The 20,043-nt window shown below is 43.7% G+C and overlaps 3 protein-coding genes across 3 annotated transcripts in view; 1 reads left to right on the top strand and 2 right to left on the bottom strand.

Moving 5' to 3' along the window:
• bco1l (beta-carotene oxygenase 1, like) overlaps nucleotides 1–4,333 on the top strand; it is a 4,795-nt gene extending 462 nt beyond the window's left edge. Inside the window, exons 2-11 of the mRNA XM_023396430.2 lie at nucleotides 351–479; nucleotides 609–738; nucleotides 1,020–1,167; nucleotides 1,288–1,435; nucleotides 2,181–2,401; nucleotides 2,589–2,855; nucleotides 2,956–3,061; nucleotides 3,142–3,236; nucleotides 3,758–3,869; nucleotides 3,984–4,333. Coding sequence (XP_023252198.1) covers nucleotides 351–479; nucleotides 609–738; nucleotides 1,020–1,167; nucleotides 1,288–1,435; nucleotides 2,181–2,401; nucleotides 2,589–2,855; nucleotides 2,956–3,061; nucleotides 3,142–3,236; nucleotides 3,758–3,869; nucleotides 3,984–4,153 — 1,526 coding nt within the window. The 3' untranslated portion in view covers nucleotides 4,154–4,333. The remainder of the gene's footprint in view (nucleotides 1–350; nucleotides 480–608; nucleotides 739–1,019; nucleotides 1,168–1,287; nucleotides 1,436–2,180; nucleotides 2,402–2,588; nucleotides 2,856–2,955; nucleotides 3,062–3,141; nucleotides 3,237–3,757; nucleotides 3,870–3,983) is intronic.
• Nucleotides 4,334–4,789: 456 nt separating this feature from the next.
• Nucleotides 4,790–16,769, bottom strand: eif5b (eukaryotic translation initiation factor 5B). The gene is made up of 26 exons (XM_023396429.2): nucleotides 16,649–16,769; nucleotides 14,155–14,271; nucleotides 13,910–13,973; nucleotides 13,650–13,814; nucleotides 12,897–13,419; nucleotides 12,629–12,768; nucleotides 12,465–12,542; nucleotides 12,223–12,373; nucleotides 11,968–12,060; nucleotides 11,284–11,370; nucleotides 11,117–11,176; nucleotides 10,669–10,946; nucleotides 10,482–10,589; nucleotides 10,252–10,362; nucleotides 10,053–10,120; nucleotides 9,579–9,720; nucleotides 9,356–9,487; nucleotides 8,832–9,014; nucleotides 8,587–8,748; nucleotides 8,294–8,425; nucleotides 8,070–8,201; nucleotides 7,875–7,951; nucleotides 7,567–7,731; nucleotides 7,312–7,450; nucleotides 6,939–7,100; nucleotides 4,790–5,576 (listed from the first exon to the last, which is right to left on the bottom strand). The coding sequence occupies exons 1-26, from the start codon at nucleotides 16,681–16,683 to the stop codon at nucleotides 5,469–5,471; spliced, it is 3,612 nt and encodes a 1,203-aa protein (XP_023252197.1). The 5' UTR covers nucleotides 16,684–16,769; the 3' UTR covers nucleotides 4,790–5,468.
• Nucleotides 16,770–18,065: 1,296 nt separating this feature from the next.
• Nucleotides 18,066–19,953, bottom strand: lipt1 (lipoyltransferase 1). Its single transcript, XM_023396403.2, has 3 exons — nucleotides 19,325–19,953; nucleotides 18,597–18,818; nucleotides 18,066–18,502 (listed from the first exon to the last, which is right to left on the bottom strand). Exons 1-3 carry the CDS (start codon nucleotides 19,857–19,859, stop codon nucleotides 18,090–18,092), a joined length of 1,170 nt encoding a protein of 389 aa, XP_023252171.1. The 5' UTR covers nucleotides 19,860–19,953; the 3' UTR covers nucleotides 18,066–18,089.
• Nucleotides 19,954–20,043: the final 90 nt, after the last annotated feature.

Below are 20,043 nucleotides of genomic sequence, written 5' to 3' on the forward strand. Positions count from 1 at the left end.
TGAATATTTTATTTGCATAAAACAGAATATCATAAAGTTTGTTTTATAGGAGTGATGAGAATCACTGACTGGATCTAAGTGACAGTAGAAACCAGTTGAATCTATTTTGCTGCAGATAAACTGCATGTGATTTATTTTCATTGATGGTTTTTAATGTTTCCTGATATTTATGAAACGTATTAAACTTAAATCTTTACACTTTTATTTCACCTCTGAGTGACTTTCATCTTCATCTTTTTAGAATCACAAAGGAAATGTGGTTTTCAGTCAGACCTTTAAAACTACAGGTTTTCACCAATGACAAAAAACAAGATAAATCTATAGAAAAGCACCTGTGTGTCGACCTGCAGGCTCCATCCCGTCATGGCTGCAGGGAACTTTGGTGAGGAACGGGCCCGGGCTTTTCTCCGTGGGCAACTCCGAGTACAACCACTGGTTTGACGGCATGTCGCTCATCCACAGCTTCACCTTCAGCAACGGTGAGATGGACGTTAAAATCAAGTTTTACGAATATAAAACCATTATCTCATGTGATGTAATATTCAAAAGGTCATGGATGAAAAGATAAATTACAGTGTGTACTTACAGTTTTGTTGTCGTCGTTTTAGGTGAGGTGAGTTACAGAAGTAAGTTTCTGAAGAGCGACACCTACAAGAGAAACATCAAGGCCGACAGGATCATCGTCTCCGAGTTCGGAACCATGATCTACCCAGATCCCTGCAAAAACATCTTCTCCAGGTACGGTCTATCCAGGACACATGGATATCAGTTTTGATCCATCCAGAATACATGTAGATCTGTTAGAGTCCACTAAAGTGATAAAGATATATGTTCTCATCCATCCAAGACCCGTAGAGATCTGTTTCAGTCCACTGAAAACATATAGAGGTCCACGTCAGACCATTCAATGTCTATACAACTATTACTGTCTGTCCAGGACCCCTTGAAATCAATTCTAGTCAATCATAGATCAACAATAATTGATAACAAATACTCAAAAATCTTCCTTTTCTTGCTAGGGCATTCACGCACCTCAGCAACGTCATCCCTGACTTCACTGACAACAACTTGATCAACATCATTCGTTATGGTCAGGACTACTACGCCTCCTCCGAGGTCAACTACATGAACCAGATCGACCCTGCTACTCTGGAAACTGTAGGCAAGGTAAGTTTGTCCCACTTGCGTCCTCAGAGCTCTAAACGGTCAGTGATCAGGTTCAAATACTTCCTCAAACGTATCTCATGATGTGTTTATACAAACTAAAACCTGTCCTTCAAATTCCAGATAAACTACAGGAACCATATTGCTCTGAACTTGGCGACAGCTCACCCTCACTATGACGACGAGGGCAACACCTACAACATGGGTACCGCCATCATGGGCTTCGGACGGCCAAAATACGTCATCTTCAAGGTCCCAGCTGAGGCCTCAGGTATGGTTGATGCACACCTGGACATCTGTCACAAGCTAACTTATACAGGTCCACCTATAGACCCATATAGCTTCAGAAGTCACATCTGTATCTAATTACAGCATAAAGTCTAATTGATTTATGATGCAGCAATCAGATTTATGTCATTGTCAACTGTCCTACACAGTCTTGCTATCAGTAATCTCACACTCTGGCAGCATGACAGACAATTACTGTAATCTGCATCATAGCTCGCTGTAGATCGGTCTCTTCAGAAGTCATTGTCTGATTTCCCTTTTAAAGGATTAAGAAAATACAATGGGGGATTAGGCTTACTGTACAGGAAAAACCCGTTTGGAGAACAAAGTAGTAATATTTTGAGACACATTTAATTTAGAGAAAAAGTCGGTATTTCTAGAATCATATCTCCAACTCGGAGCATCAAAAAACTTCTTGCTTACCATAAAGTGTTAGTGACAGGTACGTAGGATCAAAAAGTCTCAACTTGAAAAGAAACCAAAAGAATCCTGCGCCACTTTTGGTTCTCATACCTTCATCCGGGAGAATTTATAGAGTTTAATGAAGAACAGAATAGTAAAAAAAATCCCTGACATCTGCTGGTGAAAACCAAGTACTGACCTGTCCATCCGTTATAGACTGCTCTCTGGAGCCAGGTAAAACTGAGAGAAAGGTGCAGATAATAACAATAATAATAATAAAAGTAATAATAAAAATAATACTTACAATACTGAGTTGTCTGTTCTAGACAAAGAGCATCAGAAGCCGGCGTTGAGGAAAGTGCAGCAAGTCTGTTCGATTCCATTTCGGTCCACTCTGTTCCCGAGCTACTTCCACAGCTTCGGCATGACCGACAACTACATCGTGTTCGTGGAGCAGCCCTTCAAGCTGGACATCGTCAAACTGGCCACCGCCTATTTCAGAGGGGTCAACTGGGGGAGCTGCCTCAAATTCGACGAAAATGACATCGTAAGTTCTCACTTTTGTTACTCACGGTTAATAAACAGGAACAGCACCAACAATGATTCATTGTGGGGTTTCCCAGGGGACTATTCTGAACCAAGTTGTCCATAGTAACGAAAAATAGGCAAACGGTTGACTTTGTGAGGAAAAGCAGACTGGTAAGATGACTTCTCTCTTTCTACATCTTTGCCAGACATTGTTTCACATCATCAACAGAAAAACAGGAAAGGAGGTGTCCATGCGTTTCTATGGTGATGCCCTGGTGGTTTTCCACCACATCAACGCCTATGAGGACAACGGCCATGTGGTGTTCGACCTGATCAGCTACAACAACAGCAACCTGTACGAAATGTTCTACATCAAGAACATGAAACAAGAAACCAGCAGCTTCATCGAGTCCAACAAGAGCTTCTCCCCACCAGTCTGCAAGAGATTCGTCCTGCCGCTCAGTGTCCACAAGGTACAGCTTGATCAGAGAAAACACCTCAGATATACGGGCGTGTTTTACTTTCCACTTCACCATCTTATGAATTACATGTTTCTGTTGATTTGTTCTCCAGGAATCTCCCAGAGGAAGCAACCTGGTGACGCTGACGGACACGACAGCCCAGGCGGTGGTGCAGGAGGACGGATCCGTCTACTGCCAGCCTGACACTCTGTTCGAAGGTTCGTCATCCATATTGTTAGTCTGTTTGATTTTAATGCAGCTTAATTTTCCAAACCTAACAAGTATGATTACCCCTCAGGTCTGGAGCTGCCAGGGATCAACTACAACTTCAATGCTAAAAAGTACAGATACTTCTACGGCTCCAGGGTGGAGTGGTCTCCTCATCCCAACAAGGTGAAACATTTCAGACATCCACGTTAGCGGCACGACTCTAGTGATGGCAATGTCGGACCCCCACTTCAGTTCAGACAGAAATATTTGGTACCAACACGAATGGTTCCCAAAGGATGAATCCTACTGACTTTAGTGATCCTCTGACTTTTTACTTTTCCTCTAGTGCCACCAAATGGATGACAATTTAGGTTTAAAGTCAAATCAAAACAAGGTACTCTGAGGATGAAGGACTGTTTATCTAGTGCTAGTCTTGTGCCAGACCTCTGAAGCTGATTTTCAGGCACCATCATCATGTGTCAATATTTCCATTTGTCTAACTCTTTGGTTTATAAATACCTAATAACAATTCTGGCTGAAAACCATGTTAGCAAGCAATGACTGTCAGTAATTGTTGAAATATTCCAGTCTGAACCAAAATCTTGGACTGAAGCACATTGACATCCCAAGAGAAACACTGTTAGCATGAGTTAAAATAGCATGACCTCGCATTCAAAGTCCCCTCTCACTCTTTCACCCAACAGATCGCCAAGATCGACATCGTCACCAGGAAACACATCGAGTGGCGGCAAGAGAATTGCTTCCCTTCAGAGCCGGTGTTTGTCGGGTCTCCGGGAGCCGTGGAGGAAGACGACGGTGAGGGATTCACGTTCCCTTAGAAACTACACCAACTAAGTACCATTAAACCATCAGAGTGGAAAGTATATTTTCTTCTCTAATTTCTGACTGTTTCTATTTTTCTTTCTTCAGGAGTGATCTTGTCGTCCGTTATCTCTCCGGATCCGAATATTTCTCCGTTCATGCTCGTCCTGAACGCTAAAAACTTTGAGGAAATCGCCCGAGCCTCCATCCCCGCCAGCGTCCACATGGACCTTCACGGATATTTTATCCCCGCTGCCGTTAACCAACACTCCAGCTAGATTAATTATTTATGCTTGTATGTAAATTGTGTAATATTTTGCTTCCGTGTAAATGTTTGGGGAAAATGTAAAATTTTTGAAGATCATAGGATATTTTTTGTATTTTTTTTTATGAACTTTAAAAAACAGCTTCAAGGAATATTTAATATATTAAAATGCAATAATTTACTTGAATTTCCATTAGAGTTTTATTTTCTTTTTTTCCTTGTTGTGAAATGGACTTTTCCAGTTAAGACTTGAAAATGAAGTAGCGAACTGGACTTCTGCATTTGAACCAGAACTATGTGCTGAACGTAAACATGTCACAAAGGCAGGATTCTCCTAAGTTTGGGTTAGAAACCATAAACCAACCATAACATACCTTAAATCGGAACTTAGCATAATTTAAAACAATTTAAAGCCATAAGTCCAGTTCTCATTTACCATTTCCAATGATTTCCGTTGCATGTTGTCCGCCAATGTGAAAATGTAAAGTCCATTTCACATTTAAGTTTCATTATTATGGCTGGGTTCTCAATGAAATTATTTTAACTCTTCCATAAAACACTGATTGAAATCTTAACACTTGTGTTGATGTTAGAGGTTCTTCTGCTGCAGATGTGAACAGGTCCGAAATGAAAACTCTCAATCTGCGGGTTTCATCAGAATCATGGGAATTTATTACATCAGCAGTTGCAGCAAAAACAGTTTAAAATCTTCCCTGTCATTCAAACCCCGTCCCCCCAACGTGGCCGACAAACCATGCAGCAAAGCCGTCAATGCTGAAAATCAGCTCTTTAATGTCTTTAACGTTGACACCGTCGCTGCTGCTGCTTCGATGATTCAAAAAGAAAAAAAAAATGAATTTTTCCCTCCTCCAGCCCTGGTGCTGCCCAGTACAATCCCATAATACACCTGGCTGAACACTGGCTCTACTGACTCATCGGCCTCGTTAAGCTCGTTAGCCTCAGTCAAGGGAGGAGGGGGGCGGAGTCTGGGACATGAAAGAGCAGCAACTATTCAGAGCAGAGAAGAAGAAAAAAAATAATAATAATAACACAACGTTGATGCTGAAGAACAGGCACGTTGGAATACTGAGTGTGTGTGTGTGTGTGAAATGTGGTCTAAACTATCACTGTTTACAACAGTGGAAAAAACAGTTCGTTTCTCACAGAAAAACACTTTCACGTCTTTTTTAGGTTGTTTTGTTGGGGTTTTTTTTTTTTCTGTTTTTTTTTTCCCTTCCGTCAACGTCTCAGCATCTGAGGGAGGAAGTGTATGTGTGTTTATCTGTGTGTGTTTGTTGGTTGGTTGGTTGGTTTGTGTTTCAGCTCCCTCAGATGATCTCAAAGGTCTTCTTCAGCTCCATGATCAGCTGCCAATCAGATTTCTGCATCTCGTCTCTGAACCAGTTCTTCAGAGCGTCGATGGACGCCCGCGTGATCTGAAACACAAAAACACAGCGTCACAGCGAACCGGACCGAACCTGCAGCTACAGAAAGAAACTGCAACTTCTCAGACAAAATCCTGGTGAAACACAGAAACCGGAGAATTATTTGTACTGTAACGTATCACATGGTAAATTCAGTATAATGTCCATTTCCAACAGACACGTCACACTCACTCATCTGCTGTTTTAACCCTAGTTACTGTTTTTATTCCCTTATTAAATTACACATCTTCTGCAGTGTTCACATTAAATTTAACACTTTTTAGGATTACATTGAAATCTAATTTAACACCCTTTATATGTAAATACATGTTGGAGAAAGTGACAGAAAAACAAAAAATAAGACCTGCAGATATGAGATACATGAACTTATTGATATCACACTTTTGTCAGGACTTCACAGCTGTATACAACAATTATTCCTTGTAATAGAATTAATCAATTAATGTGATCTGGACCCATATATGGATTACTGAAGAGGCCTACAGGGCATGGGTCCAGGGGGACGAGGATATATTTATTTATTTTATATTTATAAAGCGCCAATATTTCTTGTTTTAAAGTCACATGATTCTGTCATTGTGATGAATTACTGCCGTGGAAATGAACATTGACCAGAAATCTATCTGAGAATTTACTTTATACAATTTAAATAAGAACTAAACTAAAACCATTTCTCACCGTTAGCACCAAGCAGAAGTTTAAGTAATCAATAGGTCTGATATGTGAAACATACATGTTACTATCACTATCTATTACTATCTACACTTGAACCCAGAATTCAGAAATCTTGGGTAACACATTATTTTTCTAAGCTGATCTAAAACTACATCTACGCCTCTAAAACCGAGTCTGTCGTATTTTTATAAGCGTGGACATTATTTCAACACATCACAACATTTTCCCCTCTTTTCTTTCTATTCTTTCCTTCTTACCTCTTTTGCGTTTCTTTCTCCATTTCTCCCTTGCATCCTTCCTTCCTTTCATTTCTTCCTTTCTTTCATTTCTGTCTTGTCTTCCTAAAATGCACCTTCCTCCTGTGGCTCTACCTCGACATGTGCTGACAGTATAGTTAATGGAGTCGGAGCGCGCTCTGCTGGACAAACTATGTTACGACACCGACATCTTTTTCTGCATTCTGTTGCGTGATAAAAAGTTTCGGCACATACCGACAAATCTGTGATCGTCAAATATCAGCTGATTGATCCAGCTGACTCTGAAATCGACTAAAATCATCATCAACAAAAACAAGCGGCGCGTTTACGACTTCACGTTGTTTGTTGAAAATGTGATTTTTAAATAAAACAAACGTCCGCTAAAAGGCGTTTTGCCGCTCCTCGGCGGGCCGGTCCTCACCTTGCTGACAATGATGTCGGTGGCTTCAAAATGGCGGCCGTACATCTTGGGGGACTCGCCGGGAATGGGCTCGATCTTGACACAGATCTCCTGGCCTTTCTTGGCGCTGTCGACGGACTTGTGGTTCATCTCGATGCTCGTCACCACACCGATGTCCACGAACTGAAACACAGACGTCACATGTAAACACACAGCGACGGGCCGAGGTTCTGCTTGATCTGATCCGGATTGTTCTGGGTCCCTTGATTTTTCATTATAAGTCAATAACTTAACATCCGCTGCTTGTGTTAAACTGTTATTAATTGTTCTGGTTTTCAGTGGCTCCTCCTGATGACGTTAAATAAACTGAACTGAAACACACGGACTGTCTCACCCCTTTGCTGGGGACACAGAGCGGCGTCCCCTGCTTCAGGACTCCGGCCTCTATCGTCACCCCCATCACGATGGGATCTCTGGAGTTGAAGATGAACTGAGGAAGAACTTTCAGCTTCACCGGAAACACGGCTATGTGCCTGAAAACACATCACAAAAAGATGCTGCATTTCTTCCGCACTGTTACAGACTCAAACAATAACGACGACAAGTTAAAACCTCCGATCAGAAGACGATCGATCGTGTGTTTTCCTACTTGAACTCGTCCTGTTTGGCCTTCTTGTAGTCCTCTCTGTACTTGGTGAAGGCGTCGAACAGGTGGTAGATGATTTCAGCAGAGAAGATCCGAACTCCCAGACTGTCGGCCATGTCCTGACTCTCCCTCTCCACCTTCACGTCGAACGCCAGGATCACCGCGTACCTGAGGACGCACGACATTTCCTTTCATAACTATCAGTTAATCTACATGTTTCTGTGTTTATCTAATTATTGATTATTATCTAATTATTATGTTTTAATGTGAAGTGACGTCGTCTTTAGAAAGAGCAGAGACTGAGGACATACTGCGGGTCGTGTTCCAACATGGTCGACGCCTTCATCACATCCTTCTTATGAACTGGACCGATGTTGATACCAGCGTACTGCAGACACACAAACAGAGGTCAAAGGTCACCGCTGTAGTTTCTGCCTCTCGTTGCTTTTCAGGGACAGACAGACAGGTGAACAGACAGACAGGTGAACAGACAGACAGGTGCTCACCGGGACTTTAGAGGTGCGGAGGAACTCCAGCAGAGCCTCCAGTGACCCCAGCGTGGACGCCTGGACGTAAACTCCTTTCTCCTCCAGTTTGATGGAGTTCAGAGTCTGTTTCAGCTCTCGCACCAGTTCGTCCTGAAAACCAGCACCAGTCAGTCAAACTGGGAGCCTCACACAGCCAGTACAGAAACACTGGTTTCTCCTGTGTGTGTGTGTGTGTGTGTTACCCTCAGGACGGGGATCTCGTCGTCCCTGTTAGCCACCAGCAGGGGGAGCCCCGCCAACGTCTTCTCCAGGTCTTTACCCAGAATCTTCACTCCCTGAGCCGTCGACACCTCCTTGTGCTTCTCGTATTGGTTCTGCACACATCAATCAATCCATAGATCAGACGGACAATCAATACAACAGGTACCTCATCAATACATTTGTCAGGATGCAGGAGCGGACAACATGCAGCGGATATCGGTAATGTTGGAGCAATACATTCATCAACACGGAGTCAGAGGCACGTGATGTTTACCTTGACTCTGAGCTCCTTCAGAGGCGGAGGAAGCAGTAACCCTCTGATCTGTGTTACGATTGGCCCCTCCACCCCCGGGACGATGATGGTCTCTCCCTCCCGCAGACAACCGTTAATGAGGATGACGTCTATCGTAGTTCCCATACCAGGCAGAGCTTTGACCTGAACACACGGACGTCATCAGGTCTGTTCACCGTGGAGTCCAAATAAATCCAGAGTGTCTTAACAAAAACACGCCGTCTTACCTCCATGACCTGAGCTCGCAGCTCGTCACAGTGTGCTAGCCGGCGGGCTAACATGGTCTGAGTGAGCTCGATCAACAGGGCGATGAGGTTTCCCATCCCGTCGCCGCTGTGGGCCGAGGTGGGAACCAACGACACAAACGTCCGGGGATCTTTATTCTCGTAGAACAAGGCGGCGTTAAGACCCTGAGGAACAACAACAGGCAGACGACAAAGTTCAGGGTGACGGAAAACAGAAATGATCAAAGGTCATTGATCATAGATAATAATAAAAGAATTAAAGAAAAGTGTCACAGTAAATTCTAATATTGTGAAAAATTAAGGATTTCTTTTATCAAGCTTCATTACATTTTACATATTTCTGTATTAATAACTTAACAAATATAAAGAAGGGTGAATTAAAATGGTGTAATAGTGTAATTTTATTGTCTGATGAGGTTGAGTAAATAAGAAAAGATGATCTGTAGCTTCAGTGTAATTATTCTTATTTCATAATATTTTATTGTTTGTATAAATTAGATTGACACCTGCTGAGCGAACTCCACGATGACGGCCTTGGCTCTCTCATCGAACTCGTCCTTGGTGTTCTTCTTCTGCTTCTTCAGCGTGGCCACGACGTCGGTCTCCGGACTCTTCTTCCAGTCGTAGAGACGGTCGATCTGACGACGACAACAACAACAACAACACGGTCAGAGAGCGTGAAGGAGGGAGAACAGGTGAGACACGTCTGATGGTAAACAGGTGTCAGACCTTGTTGAGGGCGACGATGAAGGGACACTTCTTCTCCTTCAGCAGGTTGATGGACTCGATCGTCTGAGGCTCCAGGCCGTGCATGATGTCCACCACCAGGATGGCGATGTCGCACAGAGAGCTGCCTCTGTTCCTCAGGTTACTGGCCGAGCAAAGAGGCGGAGACACGAGTTACTAACGGCAACCACAGTGATTAACCATCAAACCTAAACCCTGGACTTTCACCATGTTTGATCTCTGCTTCATTAACCTGATGCCTGTGGCGTCAGACAGCAGAGACTAAGGCTCGTCCACACTGCTGCCTTTTTCTCTTAAAACTCATCTCCTCCTCTGGATTTGTCAGAGCTTAGATATAAGCTATATAAGCTTATTAAATAAAGAGTAAGTTTGGTCTCAGGTCGCCTGCTGTTCCTCGTGTGTGTGCACCTGTAAACCCAGCAGCACAGTTCCAGGTATGACTGTCCAGGTGGTTACCTGAAGGACTCGTGTCCTGGTGTGTCGATGATCAACATGCCGGGGATCTTGATGGTTTCTTTTTCAAACTGCACAAACAAAAGTCAGTTTAATACACATCAACACTGAGTTCATTTAACCGTATGTGTGTGTGTGTGTGTGTGTGTGTGTGTGTGTGTGTGTGTGTGTGTGTGTATGTGTGTGTGTGTGGTCGTCGTACATTTTTAACCATCCTGGTTTGCTCCTCGATCGTCTCCTTCGGGACGTTTGTGGCTCCGATCTGCTGAGTGATTCCTCCGGCTTCACCGTCCTGAACATGAGTGTGTCGCAGCTACACACACACACACACACACACACACACACACACACACACACACACACACACACATTAATCAGTCAGTGATCATTCAGCTAACAGTCAGTAAATATGAACCAGTCAGTAAACGTTACCTTGTCGAGGATCTTGGTCTTTCCGGTGTCGACGTGTCCGAGCACACACACCACCGGAGATCTCAGCGTGTCCACGTCCACGTTCTTCAGGTTCTCTGCTCTCCGTTTCTATGGAAACACAGACACAGGCGGTCAGCCAGAGACGGGGTGAAAAGAGACGAGCTCTCACTCCTCTCGTGCTCCTCACCTCTATTCTCCTCTTGGCCCGGTCGTACAGCCGCTCCTCCTTCGTCCTCCCGTCGTCGTCCTCGCTCTCGCTGCTCTCGTCCTCGCTCTCCTTCCTCTTGGCGTGACCCGCCGCCGCCGGCTCCTTCTCCTCCTCGCTCTCATCGTCCTCGTCATCGTCTTCCTCGTCATCGTCCTCGTCCTCTTCCTCGTCTTCCTCCTCCTCGTCCTCCTCGCTGCCTGTGGGCTGAGGAGGAGCGGCGGTGTCCTCCTTCACCTCGATGTGGACTTTCTTCAGCTCTGGCAGATAAAGTTGAACACGCTTTAATACTGACTCTAGTTTCTTCTCTTTCTTTCTCGAGTTTCTTTATTTTTTTTATACGATTTCTGGTAAAATAAAGACAAATCACTTCTGCTCTAGAAATTAATAACAAGAAATAATGGAAGTGTAGTTTGTTTTTCCTCCTGACCTTTCTCCTCGTCGCTGGCGATGGCTTCCCAGTCGTCGACAGCAGCGTCCGGTTTCACCTCTGCACACAGAGAAAGTCATCTTCATCACGTCAACAACATCCTCCTCCTCCATTATTATTACTCTGCCCTCCCGACTCCTCCTCCCTTTAAAACCTGCGCGTCTCACCTGGCTCCGCAGCCGGTGTCTCAGCCTCCGTCTCCATGGGAACGGGCTCTGGAGTCTCCGACGTCGGTGAAGTTACCTCAGACGTTTCTAAGGAGAGGAGCAAAGAAAACACTTTTTATTCAGCAGCAGCAGTAACGAGCCGAGTTAACGAGCTTCTGAGTTAACGAGCATCTCATTAGTAGTTTTTATCAGTCAGTAGTCTGTGTATTCACTAGTGACTGAACAGGCTCAGACATACGCCTCTCTACATCTGATCAATTACTCTTCCCACCAACAGAAAAGAAAATTGTTCACCTTCAGAAACAGCTCAGTAAACCATTATTTTGAAAACCAAAAGGAAATTACACATTTTTAAATTTAAATTAGCATTGTTCCATAATTTAACCCCCAACAACAAAAACACATCTCGTCTTTTTAATCTTTTTGTACAGTAAACTTATAAACTCCTCTCAGATCAGATTTGTCTCGTGTATTGTTCTCCATGAGAATTTAGAAACAGTGGATCAGTGTGATCAGTGATCAGCCTTATCAATAAAGGTCGACCTGAAGTAGAAGTGAGCAGTAAATTAAGGCCTTGTAGTTTAAAGCATCCCTCGCTTTAAACAGAATTGCTTTAGACTTGGATATTTTTTTTTTTTTTAAACACGATCAATACGTTGTTTCCATGTTAGTCTGTGTCGGTACCTTCAGGAGTTTGGGCGTTGGGCTTCTTCTTCCTCTTGTCTCCATAAACTGGTTTCTTCTTTGGCACAGAGTCTTTGGATGGCACTTCAACACCTGCACACACACGGATTCAAGATGAAATAAGACGTTTTCCTGCAACATTGTGTTTCAAAGTGATTCAGCTCAGTTTAATTTCAAGTTAAATCCCAATGACTGGTTTTAAATTGCTGATCACTGTATCAATAATCTGTAAGTGATTGGCGGACGGACTCTCACCCTGAGCCTGCAGCAGCTTGAGCGTGGCCTCGGCCCGAGCTCGAGCTTCTCTCTGGGCTTTCGTCAGGAGCTTCCCCTCCTTCTTCAGACGCTCCTTCCTCTCCTTCTCCTTCTGCTTCTTCTTCTCCCTACGCTCCTGCTCCAGGCGCTCCTAATCGGGGCAGGTGAGGGGGGGTCAAAAGGTCAGACTGAGGACTGACAGAGAAACAGAGAAACGACAGGAGGAGGTGTTTGTGTTTTACCTGCTCCAGCCTCTGCTTCTCCATCTCCTCCAGCTTCTTCAGCCGCTCCTCCTCCTCTCTTTTGGCTCGCTCCTCCTCCTACAACGACCACAAATAATAACAAGTCAAAAAAGACTCCAAACTTCCGTCAAAATCCCATGACTACATTTCCCAGAATGCCCCACCTCCTTCATCTTGGCCAGAGCCTCCTGCATGGCCTTCACTGTGGCCTTGCTGGGTCCTTTCTTCTTCTCCTTCTCCTTCTCCTCCTTCTCTCCCTTCTTCTTCTTCTTGTCTTTCTTCTTCTTGTCGCCCTCGGCCTCATCTGCAGGAAGGCACCACAGAAGAAGAAGAAACGAGTGAAAAACAGCAACAGGTGGCGTGTGGTTAAAACAAAAACCTATAATATGTTAAAACTACACTTGTTGATTTTATTTTGAAATCCAATTATACCCTCAGCTGTTGGCTCCGCCCCTTCCGGTTCCTCAGCCGTTGCTGCTGCAGGTGGTGCTACCTGAGGAGGTGCGGCCTCTGTCGTCTTCTTCTCTGGCTCTTTTTTAGCCTCCACGCTGCCCTCCTTCTCTTTCTCCTTGAGCTTCTTCTGCTTCATCCTCTCCTCCTCCTTCTTCTTCTTGTCCCTCTCCTTCTTCTCTGCCTTCTTCTGCGCCGCCGTCTTCATCTTGAAGACCCCTCCCTCCTCCTCCTGCTCCTCCTCTTCCTCGCTCTCCGCCTTCGCCGCCTTGCCTTTGTTCTTCTTCTTCTGCTCTCTCCTGGAGGTGAACTCTTCATCGTCCTCTGACTCGTCCTCCTTCGCTCCTTTACCTCCTCCTTTGCTCACGCCTTCGTCCTCCTCTTTGTCCTCCTCTTCGTCGGACACTGAAGGTTTTTTGCCTCCCTTCTTACCTCCTTTGTTCTTGAGGCGAGAACGTGAGCTGCTGTCGTCATCTGAGTCGGAGGGAGGAGCAGCAGGAGTCGCCTGGAGGAGCAGAGACGAGAAGTTCAATGAAATCCAGAAAATATATATATATATTTAAATAATTAATTAAATAAAAATAAAATAAACCAACAAAAAAAGGAGAAAAGCAAGAAGAAGCAGTAAAATATTAATTTATTCCAACAATTATTCTGAAATTGAATAATGAAAAACAGAGAGTCTGTTTTGAAACCTGTTTAAATGATTGAACTTTGTTTATGAAACACAATCACCTTCTGGTCTTTCTGCTCTCCGTTCCTCTCTCCATCAGCCTGACCTTCAGCTTCCTCGCCCTCCTCTTCCTCGGGGCTGGCTCCACCCTTCCTCCCCTTTCTGGTCTTCTTCTTCTCTGGTTTGGGAGGCTCGACGCTCTCCACTTCCTCTGTGGTGTCTGCTTTCTGCACGGGGAGAGTCAGTGGAGTTAACCGAGCGCTTTAAATAAATACTGAGTAAATTACCACTTCATTCCACTGGACTCGTCAGGTGTCGTTACCTTTGCCTTTCCTCCCTGAGTCTCCAGAGACAACTCCTCCAGCTCCTTCAGGATGTCGTCCTCGCTGCAGGACGAGAAACTCAGAGTTAAGAGGCTGAAAAAGAGACGACTCACAGACACGACTCACAGAGGAGGGGAGGAGACAAAAAGGGAAAGGAGGTCAGAGGAGGAGCTGAGGATGAGGAGGAGAAAACAAGACATGATGAAGGTGAGAGGGAGGAGGAGGAGGAGGAGCAGTGTCGTACTCGAAGTCGTCCTTCTTGGCTCCTTTCTTCTTCTTCTTCCCTTTTGGTTCTTTGGAGGCGCCGGCTCCTTCGATCTCCGCCGCCAGAGCGTCGATGTCAATGCCGTCATCTTTGGCACTGAAGACAGATCAATAACAACATCAATCGATCGATCGATACATGATTAAAACCAGGTCAGGAGCTCAGCTTAGACGAGACAAAGATCAGCTTTGAAATGTGACAGGACACAGAGGTGGAGAGACATTAGCAGAATAGGCAGGACTCTCTCTCTCTCTCTGTGTGTCAGGACAATATGAACAGATGAAAAGCTGCTGACTCTCCACTTTCCTCACAACCCTTTCATTTCCCATCATCCCTCTGACCCGCAGGAGAGCACTACTTTAATGTAAAGCAGACAGGCTTTACTTTAATTAATTGTGCCAAAAAATCTAATGAGTTCGTATTCAGCAGTTTGTGAAAAGATGAAATTTAACTTGTTTATCATGTTTATCACAAACAGTAAAATCACTAACCGCCTGTGAAAAACATAATATAAAACATTTTCCACCTGCAGTGAAAATGTGGTTAAAGTACATACAATTATTATTGTATTATTGTGACTGATGCATCAATGTTTCAGCAGAATTGTACTGTTACAGCTGTCTCAAGCGTTTACCTATTTTATACAGAGAAAACAACACTTAGTCACTTACTACAGTCTTAGTTTGTTACTGTAGTGCAGCGAAAAAGCAGCATAAATTCTCCAGTAAACAGCAGTAAATACATTATTTTCTATTATATTGCTCTTTTATCTCAGATGTTCAAAAGTAAAGAGTAAAAGAAATGAAGCTGCTGGTGTTTCTGAAAATCATTCATTTATTGTTTGACAGTTTTGAGTCAGATCTTTTTTTAGATTATTTTAAGGTTTGAAATGAAAAAAATATTCTGCACAATACATTTGCAATAAAACTGTGACAGGAGTGTATTAAGAATCACTCTGAATTTGGTCATCAATGAACTGTGGAGTCGACCTGAGTTCTCTAACGAATGCACGTTAAATAATTAGCAGCTGGCAGCAGCCGGGACATTTTCTGACGAGAAGAACAAACTGTCAGATGAGATCAGTCACAACATTCACATTCAAAGGCCGAACGAAAACTTCCCTGGTTTTACAGCCTGATGATCGGTTTGGTGTGTGTGCACGAAACTTTGATCCAGGACTGTTTTACTACGTATCACAGCCGCCTGGCTTTCTCATTTAGTAAAATCAAACTGAAACAATTAATCGTTCAACAGAAAATCTATCTTGATAATCATTTTAGTTATTTATTAAACAAAGCATCAAATATTTGCTGTTTCCAGATTCATAATCATGAGGATCTTTTGCTTTTCTTTGTTAATTATGACAGTAAAATGAATGTCTGTCAGTTTTGGACAGTTGGTTGAATAAAACAAGCAATTTGAAGACAGCACCTCAGGGTGTCGTGAACTACAACAGGTATTTTTTAATATTTTATTGTACTTTAAGGACAAAAACAATTCATAAATAGCATTTAAATATAAATTACATTGATTTTTATGTGAAATCAATCAACATTTTTGATATTTGATGTATCATTTAAGTCATTTTTCTAAGCAAAAACGTGAAACATCTGCTGCTTCTTGCCTCTGATATGTGAGGATCTGATGTAAACTGGATCTCTCTGGTTTTTGGACTGTTGGTTTAGATAAAACAGGATATCTGAAGACCTCACCTTGGGTTCTGAGAAACTGTAACTGGTTTATTTTTCAATGTTGAACAGATCAGTGACTGAAATGTTCAAATTCAACGAGATACCTATGCTGGACCAAGTCCTGGATCAGAGCTACATTTATGAATGGATCATTTGACATGAATTTTTTGTTGCTGTGTCTTCACATATTAATGGATGTTAAATGTTGCTGTAGTTTTAATTGAAGCTGTTGTGTTAATGCTTCTTTGCTTTACAGCTCAACACAGGAACACCAACATGGCTGTGTCATTACCTGACACCCTCAGGTGTGTCAGACCAAGGCTGACAGACTAAATAAAGGTAGAGGATTTAGACAGGTGCGAAGGTAGTTGGCATTACATCAGCCTTTTCTCACAGAAAGCCAACATGAGCTGCGGCCAGGAGGCACAGATAACTGGGCTAACTGATAGCTTAGCTGGTGGTGGCTCTTCTTAGCATTTAGCCCCTAGCTTTCACAGGTTACAGTTAAGCTGAGTTTAGGGAGTCTTCCCCCGGCTGTCAGGGCTGAGGATAAACCCCAAATTTCGTGCTGAACCGTTTTCAGGTTGTTTAAACCATCACCTGGACTCACACTTGCACTGACGCGTGGTTAGCTTCTGCTAGCCCACATAGCCGCTAAGCTAACTGAGTAACCAGCGGGAATCCAGTCCGGTTTTGGGGTTTTTGACGGGGCAGGGAAGCTCGCCACCGCCAGGTATCAGTGTGGACAGGTGGTGTGTGACAGCAGGTGGTGTTTTCTCTACCTGTCCTCCCCGGATTTCTTCTGTTTCTTCCCCATCCTGCCGCTGCGGTTCTCCGGGTTTGCTCCGCTGACCGACACGACGGCTCACATTAGACAAAGATCGTCAACTGACTGACACGCATAGCCGAGTACTCACTCCGCTGCTTTTCGTTCATAGTCCCTTCTGTGAACATAGGTGCGGAAAATATAGAATAAACAAACATAATAACATGCCATAATAAAATCAAACAATTATATTATAGAAAATACATTCAAAAATAAAAATACACAATTAAACAGATTGCATAAACAGTCTTTAGGTTTTATTTATAAAGATTTCATTGTTATACACAGTTAGGAAGTACTGACAAAATGTAATAAAAATGTTAATAATAAATATATGTCTTATTGGCAATATTGATTGTATGACCATGGAAATGATGACGGTGAGCTAGATCAGCCTTTGGTTCCAGGACACAACAGCAGAGTGACACCTCTTCAATTTTCTCTCGTCTTCATTGCGCATGCGCCCTGCGACTTGAGCTGTCTGAGGTTGAGTCTCGTTTTTAACCGGCAAATGTATTTATTCATTTTATTTTATTCATTTATTTAATTTTACTTAACAGCTTCAGGGATGTCGTTGTACTTTTATTTTGAAAGGGCAGAGGTTTACGGACAGATTTGGAAACTTTCAGAATTTTCCACGTTTTTCCACTTAAATAAGAAAATATCTGGCAGCAATTGAAAGAAAAAGGAATCAGTTTTTTGTGATTTTGACCAAACGTCCTATTAATTAATGCAAAATGTCTTTAATAATAAACCCCCCTCTTGTTTTATAACTGTACATTTGCTTGGATTTTACGTTCTTAACTTTGCAAGTGAAGAGAGATGAAATGCACATATACTGTAGATTATGCATCAGACAACAGACTGATCAAGACGCAGCAGGTTCATACTGTCCTACATCTGCATGAAAAAAAACATAACCAGCATAAACACTTTAAATCCAAAGTATATATGCTGCAAATGTATTCATGTTTTTATTATCAGCTTTTTATTATTCAGCTTTTTTGTTTTATATCAAAATTAACTTGTAGATTACTTGTGGAACCAGAAACAATGAGCCATAGCTATTTTTTTTTTTACAAGCATTATTGATGTAAACAGAAACAATGATAAATTAGATTTTCATGTTATTTAGAGTTGTCAGAGGGTCAATCAGTTTGGGAGTGAGAGCAGCTTCTGATTTTACTTGGTCTGTTGTTGTTTACATCTGGACCCTTTAGATTCACCATCAGACTTTTTGAATGACGTTGACTTTCATACTGTAGCTGTAATGAACACAGCAGCCTCTCGGGGGCGCTAGCAGCACTGCAAATGGATCAGATTTCTGTTGATCAACAAACGGTCGACTCCACACAAACACCCGACAGCTCGTGTTGTTTCCGTCCATCCATTTTATTTCAGCCCATCACAGACAGCACGGCGTCACACAGGTTGTGCAGTCTGCTCTGCAGCTCGCTGCTCTCAGATCGCAGCAGCGCAGCAACAGCCGCAGATGCTGCATACGGACAGAACCTTTCACCGACCAGCGTGTTCACCAGCTCACCGCTCAGCCGCAGAGGAAGCCAGTCTGCAGGAACGTCCAGCTCACAGCTCTCGATCAGCCCGTTCTTTACCTCCATATGCAGCTGAGCTGAGCTGCGAGCAGACGATCGCCCATCCGTCAGGTCCAGGAGGGTCTGGACGCTGAATTTAGGCGTCTTACCGAACGTCCAGTCCCAGCTGCGCAGCTCTGTCGCCATCCTGCTGAGGCCAGGAAACGTACACTCGTCAGTGGGGTTAACGAGCGTCAACGCAGAGCTGAGGCCGAACTCTGAGGGTCAGAGTGGAAAGAGAAGAAGAACAGAGTATAAACAGACGGTTGAGGCCAGGACGCAGACCAGTAGAACAGTAGTAAAACTGAGTACCTGCGTTGTACTGATGCACCAGTCCGTCGAAAAGCTCCTCCCACTGCAGCGTGGGGGCGTGGTCTAGCAGGTTGGCGACAGGTGAGGGGACGCTGGGTGTGGCGTTGCTATGGATACCAGGGCAGGAAGGGCTGAGGACGGCTGAGAGGGCGGAGCGGTCAGCAGAGTGAAGCAGGGTGCAGTGATGGTAGGACGACTTCCTGCTCAGTCTGGACGCAGTGCCTGTAAACAACAACAACATAAACAACAACAACAACATAAACAACAGCAGAGTTGTTGGTATAAATCTCACCTTCTGCGTCTCTGACTGACTCTGGACTGATTTAAAATATATCAGATTTTGTTTATTTGTTTATCACAGCTTCAATGAAGTCCTTTCTTTTTTCTTGCACATAAGTTTGTCTAAACTACTAACTGTATTCACTTCAAACAATATCATAACATTCCTAGATATTTAAAAGTAATAAAGTAAGACAGGATGTTACTATCAGGATTTTACCCTGGACATTTCTATTAAAACACTGGCAAGATTTTGACCAATTAGAGCTCACACTACCAATTATTTTAATTATTAGTATGCACATAATTTTTCTCAGTTAAATCTTTTCTTGCCCTCTCATCTCATGTCTTTATTTTGTTACTTCATGTTTATAATGCATATCTGTCGGGGGCTTGTATTTGACTACAGCAGCCTCTTGTCTCATTGGACGGTACCATCCCTCCCCTACCTGAGATCTTGTAGTGTCCATTGAGTAAAATGTCAAATCTGTCTGTGGCCTGAACGTCCAGTCCCGGTCGAACCCGCCTCAGAGCGTCAGTGACGACCTTCAGGTTCCTCTGCCGGTCGTACGCCTTCTTGGAGGTGAAGAAGGTCAGGTTGAGGTTTCCGAGGTCGTGGAAGACCGTCCCGCCGCCGCTCCGCCTGCGGGCCAGAGAGATCCCCGCCTTCCTCATGGCCGACAGGTTGCACTCAGTCCAGGGGTTCTGGTGGCGTCCAATGACCACAGCCGGCCGATTCCTCCACAGCAGCATGATGCTGTGCTGCTGCAGGTCCACATTGGCGTCAATCCAGTCCTCCAGAGCCAGGTTCTGGTACACATCGGTGGACTGGGATTGTAGGATCAGCCCTGCACTGCTGCTGTTAGAGTCCATGAACAAGCTGCTGCTACTGGAACTGGTCCTGGATGACTGGTTTCCAGTTGGACACCTGCAAACACCCGACCAGCCTCTTAAAAGAGACAACGTCCTTCTGGTGTGCATCATGATGTTCAAAGATGAAACAGCTTCAGGTAAACCATCTTTAAAAGTGTCTTCACTTCCTCATGTTGGAAGTATCTAGAAGGAGAAAATAGAAAACTCAGTCCCGTGTCAGCCCCGATCCTCCGTATCATTCACATCTAATAATAATAATAAACATGATTCTATAACCTTTAACAGTTGATTAAAA

The sequence above is a fragment of the Seriola lalandi genome, unplaced genomic scaffold (genome assembly GCF_002814215.2).
Source record: "Seriola lalandi dorsalis isolate HSWRI2012SDOR001 ecotype SW California unplaced genomic scaffold, Sedor1 jcf7180002054977, whole genome shotgun sequence".
NCBI lineage: Eukaryota > Metazoa > Chordata > Actinopteri > Carangiformes > Carangidae > Seriola > Seriola lalandi.

What these genes read in the sequence shown, in the direction of transcription:
- eif5b (XM_023396429.2), bottom strand. Translation starts at nt 16,683, where the DNA reads ATGGGGAAGAAACAGAAGAAATCCGGGGAGGACAG. An exon ending in GAGAGCAGAAAGACCAGAAG is followed by an intron (nt 13,420 to 13,649) that starts GTGATTGTGTTT and finishes CTGCTCCTCCAG; the next exon opens with GCGACTCCTGCTGCTCCTCC. An exon ending in CAAGCTGCTGCAGGCTCAGG is followed by an intron (nt 12,061 to 12,222) that starts GTGAGAGTCCGT and finishes GTGTGTGTGCAG; the next exon opens with GTGTTGAAGTGCCATCCAAA.
- lipt1 (XM_023396403.2), bottom strand. Translation starts at nt 19,859, where the DNA reads ATGATGCACACCAGAAGGACGTTGTCTCTTTTAAGAGGCTGGTCGGGT. An exon ending in TGGACACTACAAGATCTCAG is followed by an intron (nt 18,819 to 19,324) that starts GTAGGGGAGGGA and finishes TGTTGTTTACAG; the next exon opens with GCACTGCGTCCAGACTGAGC. An exon ending in GGTGCATCAGTACAACGCAG is followed by an intron (nt 18,503 to 18,596) that starts GTACTCAGTTTT and finishes TCTGACCCTCAG; the next exon opens with AGTTCGGCCTCAGCTCTGCG.